The sequence below is a fragment of the Peromyscus maniculatus genome, chromosome 4 (genome assembly GCF_049852395.1).
Source record: "Peromyscus maniculatus bairdii isolate BWxNUB_F1_BW_parent chromosome 4, HU_Pman_BW_mat_3.1, whole genome shotgun sequence".
Taxonomy (NCBI): Eukaryota; Metazoa; Chordata; class Mammalia; order Rodentia; family Cricetidae; genus Peromyscus; species Peromyscus maniculatus.
This window is the reverse complement of record NC_134855.1, coordinates 65,897,918-65,907,164: the sequence shown is the minus strand read 5'-3', so window position 1 is coordinate 65,907,164 and position 9,247 is coordinate 65,897,918. Positions and strand designations below refer to the sequence as shown.

The 9,247-nt window shown below is 34.2% G+C and overlaps 1 protein-coding gene across 1 annotated transcript; it reads left to right on the top strand.

Moving 5' to 3' along the window:
- Positions 1-458: 458 nt before the first annotated feature.
- LOC102919572 (olfactory receptor 4C15-like) lies at positions 459-8,300 on the top strand. The gene is made up of 2 exons (XM_076568693.1): positions 459-673; positions 4,733-8,300. The coding sequence occupies exon 2, from the start codon at positions 6,204-6,206 to the stop codon at positions 7,137-7,139; it is 936 nt and encodes a 311-aa protein (XP_076424808.1). The 5' UTR covers positions 459-673; positions 4,733-6,203; the 3' UTR covers positions 7,140-8,300.
- Positions 8,301-9,247: the final 947 nt, after the last annotated feature.

Sequence of the window (9,247 nt, the reverse complement as noted above, 5' to 3'; positions counted from 1 at the left end):
GTATATGAAAACAAGGAAATAAGTAATATTCCTATTAATATACACCTCTTTACATGTTTACAATAAACTATTCTTTAATGTACAGTCCTTTCTAGATTTTTCCAAAAATAATACATTTAAGTTACAGGTTTAGTGAAAAATTCATTGTGACAGAAGGAAATTTTCTTAAATTCAGTACTTAAGCACCATATTCCCCACATCATTAAACAGGGTTCTGTTTATGAACATGGTAAGACCATTAGCAAATAGAATCCAAAAAAAAGTGCAACCTAACTTTGAGAGCACATATAAGCATTATTAAATCCTGGAGGAGGAATTGAAAAAGTATGCAGAACTATGTCTTGGGATCTCAAGTGGGTCTAAAATTTCCCCCTTGGGGGACTAATAGTCAATCTCATAGACTCATGACATCTCAAAGAAACCTCTTTAAATTCCAGTAGCAGTCAAGGAGAAATTTTGGATTATTGAATTTTCTATTATTCAAAGACCATGATGAATACAGCACTTGTAAAACAGAGACAGCATTCCCTAATCTCATTGTCAGACTTACTTTCCTTTCTCTTAGATGTAGAAACTGAATGCAAGCAGGGTATTTTGGTCACCACAGAATGGGCATTCTGCAATAGAGATTAAAAATGGCTATTACCAGAATTTTTCACACAACTGACACATGGTAAGTCACATAAGGTATAGTTTTTCACCTTTGTAGATGATTTTAAATTGTGATAAAGTGACTTAACATTTGAATGTCATGATCAAGCAAGTATGGATCTTTTGCTTCATAAATGTACTCTAAGAGAGTTCATTAAACTGTGGTGCTCAGATTCCTTACCTTAGTAGATTTGTTTGATGAAAGTTGGTGGAAACAAAACTAGATAAAATGATACACAAGGAGTCTGCAGAGCAGCACTTCATGTATAATAATAGTTCAAGTGCTTCAAGTGCTCAACAGGAGTTCTTAGAGTACAAAGTCCCCTGCTTCTCTTCTGTTCCCTTCTGTTCCCTTCCCTTCCTTTCCCTTCCTTTCCTTTCTGTTGCCTTCACCCTTTCCTTCCTTCCTTCCTTCCTTCCTTCCTTCCTTCCTTCCTTCCTTCCTTCCTTCCTTCCTTCCCTCCTTCCTTCCTTCCTTCCATCCTTTCTAGGCAGTTCCTTTCCTTAATTCATTTTAAACATATGCTTCCAAATTTAATTAAATTGAACACATTTTCAGTGTTTCATGGTCAAGTTGAAACCAAATAATTTAGAAATGTAACATGAGTTTATTTTTCTATCACCTCTCCAATAACAGTTTTACTACATATATACTCAATCTACTAGTTTACATACCCTTCTGAAGCTTACTTGAAAGGCGGTGTCAGTATCCCCTCTCCTTGTGTGAAGAATGTTGACATTGGAGCATGATAAAATGAAGTGTTGATGTGCCTTAAAAACTAGAGAGTAAATTTAAAATGTTCTATTTCTACAAATACACACTAACTTATGTCATTGGTAATGAGAAGAAAGTTTAGAAATCATGACTCAAGTCACAGAGTCAAATATTCTGATTTAACCATGTCTACTTTATTTCACCTAAGCATTCGGGTTCTGCCTCAGAAGTCTCAGAAAAATTGGAGGAGATCTTTAGAGAGCACAGAGGCATACTTCTCAGGGCCACTCTTCATGGAGTGCCTCCATAACCACAGCTCCAACTGTAAGGGACTCCATAGGAGACAAGGAATAGCTTCAGAATATCCAAATGAATGGTTATTGAAGAAAAGGCCATGGAATATTTTAGGGAAAATATGAAGAGAATGTGTTAGTCCCCATAGGAGAGTATGGATCTGAAATCAAAGATTGCATAGAGTTGGGTAAACATTTGATTCTGCAGTATAGCATTTTATGAAATGATTGTAAGAATTTAACACTGTTTTTTTTATAAGATCCTATGTTATTTTGGCTTATTAGATCTACTTTGGGTAAGCCGATCAATGGTCTGAAAAGTCTACCACCTTCTAAAGAACTTTAAAGGAAATTTGATTTTGTGTATTTTAATCTAGATGTCTAATTTTGAGTATTTTGATGTTAATAACAAGGTATTTTTTGTTACAATTTTCTCCTTTCTACTAAACATATTATTAAAATACTTCCTTACATGTCCCCATATTACCAGTGCTTTATTTATAGTATAATGTGAAAGTATTTTGCAATAGTCTTACATAATCATTCTCATTATTAATCTTTTAGATATTTCTAAGTTTTTAGTATTTTTAAAGATTGGCTGACTTTTATTTTATGTGTATAAGTGAGTGGGAAGCACATATGTATACTATGTATATGCCTGGTACTCAAGGAGGTCATAAGAGAACTCTTGGAATTGGAGTTAAAGACCATTGTGATACACTATGTGGGTGCTGGGAGTCAAACCCAGATCCTCTGCAAGAGTAAAAACAGTGCTATTAACCTCTGAGATAAATCTCCAAGCTAGTTTTCAATATTTTGACATATTCAAAGGTAAAATTTCCTAACATGATTTTATTTTCAGAATTAAATTTTGTGACTGGAGTTATATGCTTATGTTTCTATAATTATATTTTTAATATACTGACTAAAGAATTTGAAAAATAAAGGAGAATATCTTTTGCTAAGTGTATTAAATGGAGAATTTTATTAAATTAAGTTTTTAAATGTCATTTGAGGAGACATTTTTCTTTTTACTGATTCAATTTTTCATCTAAGTTTAAATGTTGAGACACTGTTTAAAATAACACCAACATTGGTAGTCTTATGTTCTTTTTGATTTATAGTTCATATAACATGTTCATAAAGATCTATGGTAACATACGTTTGGAATCCTAGCACTTGGAGGTAAAGATAAGGGAATCAGAAGTTCAGAGTTATTCTAGGTTACATGATGAGTTTGAGGCTATCCTGGGCTATATCAGACCTTGTCAATCCCCCACCAAAACAGTGAACTATCATCTTGTCTTCCATGGACCAATACTTTGTTCTCATTCCTATTATATAGAATGCTTTTTTGCTAACTTATGTATATATTAATTATTCTTTGAGAATTTTTTTACATGTATACAGTATATTCTAGTCATATCTATCTCTTGTCCTCAGCCCTCTAACTAGACCCAGACCCACTCAAAAGCAGAAAGTGAATGATTTTTATTAAATATCTGTTTCACAATTTGTTTGATCTAAGTTTAGATTAATGCACTTAAGATATTGTTGAAAGTTGTAGGATATCACACATATACTTTGTTAATATTGTCATGCTGCTTTATTATGCATGCATTAACAAGGATTATTACATAACTGTAGACATTAATTTTAGCTATATAACAAAATTTACTTAATTTGGCTTATCTTACAACTCTGTAGAAGGTAACTACCTTCTTGTAAATGTCCTGGACCTCTGCCTCTTACAATTTTTCTGCCCTGCTTTTTTCAATGCTCTCCGAGCTCTAGGTCTATTAATTATGCGATTCAATTGATGTAATTCAAACTGTAGTCTAAATTGAATCACAATTCTTTATACAGCAGATGGAGGCAACTAAAGAAATCCACAACTAGTCAGAATGCAGCAAACAACTGACTGTGGGGTGCCCGATTCAACCTGATACATCTCAGCATAATCAGACTTGTGGATGTTTCACTGCAAATCCGGCAGTTGCTTTCCTGGGAAAATAATGGTGACATTTTGCTTAGCACTAGTAGCCATTTTACATAGAACAGGGTTATGAAGCTACGATTTACTTAATTTTTAAATTAACATATGACCTGTCTTCTTGGCAACACCCTGCTCAGTTTGGTTTTCTTTGTAAAGAAAACCTATCTGATACATGAGTCCCTATGAGTGTGTATGAGGGATTCACACTGCACCATTGATTATTAAGAACACTAGACAGCCAGATGTGGTAGTGCATTTCTTTAATCCCAGAACTCAGGAGGCAGAGGCAGGTGGATCTCTGTGAGTTTGAGACCAGCCTGGTCTACAGAGTGAGTTCTGAGACAGCCAGTGTTGTTACACAGAGAAACCCTGTCTTGAAATACCACCACCACCAACAACAAAAAAATCATTAGAAAGCACTGTGCACTGAAACCACCATAGCTTTTTAAAAATGCATTCTTCTCTCATTCAATACATCCTGACAGAAGTTTCAACTCCCTCCTCTATTCCCAGCCCCCACTTCCCACACCACACACACTCCATATCTTACAGAATCCTGTCTAACTACAGTCACTGTAAGAAATGATGAGTTTGATTATGACATTTAGTGCATGGATGATGCCCTGTGATTTCCTTATTCATGGTAGTTCTTCAGCCATCCTGCTTCAGTTCTGAAGGACAACTGGTGAATTATATAGTGATCTTATTAGTCTATAATAAATGACGATTATACAGTGACCCTGTATGTTTCATTTTATATCACTGTTTTCTTGGCTTTAGTTTGGGAGTTTAGATAAAGTGTTCATTCAGATGCTGGTGAAGTGACCTAAGAGCATCAAGACAAATGCAGTAAATTTATGCACCTTCTTGTGATAGATTTTAAGATGTACAGTTGTATCTGATCATGTATGTGGTAATCAATAAAAATGCCTTATGCTTAGTTCTTTGTGCATATTCTTAAGCCTTTGACTCATATTCATATTTTAACTATGAACATATTCATATATACCAATATATGTATATATACATAATCACATAAAGTTTTATTTTTCTGATACATTTTGGTTGTGTATACAGAAGATGCAGACATATTTTGATGCTGTGATTGCCTGTGACAATGAATCCTTGAGCTGGAATATTTATCTAGAGGATTCATGGAAGCTCCTCCAGTTTGTAAGGCAGTTGTGTGTTCAAATGAATTAATTACACCTATCGTTGTAATGAAATCCTACCATGAATAACATTTCGACATTTTCAAATTTGTCCCTCCACATCATCCTTGGATATTAGCAGGTATGTTGTTTACCAATATGTTTTATAGTAAATTCATATAATTTCAAGCCATATATTTTATAGGAGTATATTTACTCAAATGAGGTGGCATTGTATAAATGTCAAATAAGTAAGTCTCAGACTCTAGATCATCATCAATGAACTATTTCTTTTCTTCAGTTAAGTGGTTTTCTACAATTATCCTATGTAGGTGGTGAGTTCACTCTCTTCTGATTCTCCATCAATTACTGAAACTCTTTAAAGCAATATATGTCATTTACACACAGACAAATAATATAATGTGGTACCTTTATAGAGAGAGGGAGACTGTTGTATGGACACTCCACAATGTTTATTTCCTTATTGAGAAAATGAAGTCTCACTTGACCCTGTTGATCCTCAAAAAGGTTCAGTGTCTCTTAAAGTCCCAAGTTATGCTTCCTTATTTCTTTAAATGTATGGTCTCTAGTTAAGCTTTTGTATAAATGGCAACATTATTCTCTGACATTGATAAAGAGGGTGAGTTCTAAGTAGTGGCTTTTTGTATATTCTTTCACTTAGTTGTCATGAAAACATCATACTTATTCTGAAGTTCTGGTCACATTTTAAAATGATGAACTGAAAGTGAAATTTCAGCTTTCTCAACAGATATTTCATGTAGTGCTAAATATTTCCCAGAGTCTTGTCTGTTTTATGAAGAATAGATTCATTCTTCTAAAGTTCTAGTTCACTTCATTCTTTGAAACACAATTTTCAATGTAGCCAAAAATTTCAAGTACATGCTAAAATACATTTTACCTATTCTTTTTTGGTAGAAAAGGCAGTTCTGTGATCAGTCACTGTATACTGTAATCTGAGCTTCGTCCATGCAGAAGGAGGGCATGAGCAATGAATTGCGGTCTTTGGTTTATAATTAGGATATGAACTTAAAATTTATTTCAATGTTTCAGTTTAAAAATCCATTAGAGTTTGACAATTTGTAGACAAATTATTTCTATTCTATAACTCAATTAGATGTATTCTTACCCCAATATTTAAGATCTGGCTATTTCAAGTGTTCAATAATTAGTTTCTAACTCAATTCTATGTAATAATCACTATACCCTTCCAAATACATCAATGTTCTGTTCTAATGGCAATAAAATAAATAAAGACAACTTCATATAAGGATGCACTAACTGGTTTGTGTTAATAGTATAATCTTGTAGGAAACACTTTTTTTTCACAATTACAGATTTATGTGAATAGATTTTCCTTTCACTGTCTTTTGAGGATCATGCAAAATCAGAGCTTTGTCACAGAGTTCTTACTCCTGGGGCTTTCACAGAATCCAAAGATTCAGAAAATAGTATTTCTTGTATTTTTGTTTGTCTACATCACAACTGTTGGGGGTAACATGATGATTGTGGTTACCATAATATGCAGCCCTGCACTGCTGGGCTCGCCCATGTACTTCTTCTTGGCATTCCTGTCCTTCCTGGATGCATGCACTTCCTCCGTCATCACACCAAAAATAACTGTGGATATGCTTTATGAGAGGAGAACTATTTCCTTTGAAGGATGCATGACACAAGTCTTTGCTGTCCATTTCTTTACTGGAGTGGAGGTGATTATTTTGACATCCATGGCCTATGACCGCTATGTGGCCATTTGCAAACCCTTGCACTACACTTCTATCATGAACAGGAGGATTTGTGGCATTCTGGTGGGGGTAGCCTGGGCAGGGGGATTCTTGCATTCTCTTATTCAAATTATCTTTATTTCGCAACTGCCCTTTTGTGGACCCAATGTCATCGATCACTTCTTGTGTGACTTATTCCCATTAATGAAGATTGCCTGCACTGATACTCATAGGTTGGTCATTTTGGTGTTTGCAAACAGCGGATCTTTCTGCATTATCATCTTCTTCTTGTTGCTTGTTTCATATGGTGTCATCTTGTTCTCTCTGAGAGCTCATAGCTCTGATGGAAGACGCAAAGCTCTATCCACCTGTGGATCCCACATTACTGTTGTGGTTATGTTCTTTGTTCCATGCATAATAATATATGCAAGGCCTACATCTGCTTTCTTCTCTGAAAAAAACGTGTTTTTATTTGCCACTATCCTGACACCATTGCTTAATCCTATGATTTACACTTTTAGGAATAAGGAAATGAAAAATGCCATTAGGAAAATGTGGAAGAGATTGATAGTGGTTTATGGTATATCTTAAAATATTAAATTAGTACACTTGGCAGATGGCTCAGTTGGTAATAATACTTCCTATGTAGGATTAGGAACTGATTCAGATTCCTAGCAACATAGCAAAAGTCAGTGATATCATCACAACTCAAACCCCATGCTGGTGAAGTGGAGACAATCAGGTTCCAGGAACTAACTGGACAGATACTTTATAAAATGATCTAAATGTTGAGATAGAGACCTTATCTCAAGTAAATAAAGTAGTAAGGGTTATATGTGGACACTTAATTCTCTCCTTTCATATCTACACACATGTTTAGGGATATGTACATTCTCCTTTACTACTGAGCATGTGTGTGACTGTATATGCATGCATGAACACACACACACACACACACACACACACACACACACACAGAGGTTATATAATCACATTTAGGCACGTTAATACATAAAGAACAAAGGAGTCCATATTTACTATGGTAAGAAATTAATGATTTGTTTATTCTTTTGAAAGGGACAGTACCATTGTATGGAGAATGTAATAATGATGAGGGTGGAAAATTGATCATACTTTTACTATGAATTGACTACTCAGTATTACTGTATGAAAATAAATCAGTTCAACTTTAATACTGTCATATATGTAAAGAAATATCAGAAGAGATTTAATTATGAGAATGTTTACCATTCAAACTATATTTTAATAAAATATTTGTTGAAAAACATGTGTATGTGCTTGAAATTAGAAAAAAAGTCAAACTGAATAACATCTTTCCCTAAGCCATTGTTTTCATCAGAACCTAGAATTACAAATAAAAGAATCTGTAATGCCATTGGGAAATGTGGAAGAGATTCGAAGTGATTTTTGATAAAATTTAAAACAACTTAACAAAACTTAATGTACAATATAGAGATGTCAATATTTACTTACATACTTTATGATTTGCTCATTATGTAGAAAGATATGATGTAACTTATAGATGAAGTATTAATTTTGTGGGGGAGAAGATTATATCTTTAATTGGGAAGTCACATTTGCTCTTGTTGAATACTTAGTCTTTTCATATGGGTCAATTCAATTTTGTATTTTTATAAGTCTAATGAAGTATTGGAAAAGATTTAATATATCAAAATGTTTGTTATTCACACTATGCTTCATAAAACCTCCACTGAAAAAAATATTTACTAAAATATGTAAAACTGTTCCTTGTATGATGAAGTTTCTGTTCAGAATTGTGAGACATCAGAGCCTACAGAGACAAACAATAGAGCACAACTACCAGCCAAACTATGTACCTTGTTATCCTTTGACTTTATTAAACTGAGTCTATCACTGTCTATTAAACAATGAGAGTTATTTATTGGTATTGTTTACAGATAAAATGTGATTAGCTTAGGCCTGCCTATGGTTGAGTTTCTCTTGGATCATGTGATTATCTCATTAAAATCAGATGACAGAGCAGATTCTATAGTAAAATACCCATGCACATCTCCTAATCTAGTACAATCTAAAGCAGACCTCAGGGTTCACTTTGTTAGCACCACCAGCCTTAGAATGTTGACATGGTGAGCCTACTTTTCCCACTCTGTACAGTAGCAATACATCCCATTGAAAAAAGCTTTCAACAGAATCTTTTCATTTTAATTTTTGTTGATTTTAATATTCTTCTTTTAAAATAAATTTACTTATTTTACATCTTGGCCAGGCTACAGCTTCCCCTCCCTCCTCTCGTGCCAGTCCCTTCACCACCCTCCTCTGTTCTCACCCCCATCCCCTCCTTCTCTTCTGCTGGAACTATCTGACCTGTGGAACAGCACTTGAATAGGGGAGTGAGGATTAAGAAAAGATAGACAGAAAAAAACTGAGACATAAAAGAAAAGACAGAGACATAGGATAGAATTGGGAGGGCTCTCAGTGAATAATGCAGCAGCCCAGAATTTATTTCTCATAACATTTTTATACCCAAAGGAAGAGGGTCAAAAGATTTTCTTACCATGGTTCAAGAAACAAACAAGTGTAAACACCTCCTTAATTCTCAAAACATCTAATAATCATGCCTTTGGTCAATCATCCTTTATTCAGCCTTGAGAAGCAATAACAAGCTTGAATTCTCTGAGCTTAAATCAAAATAGAAT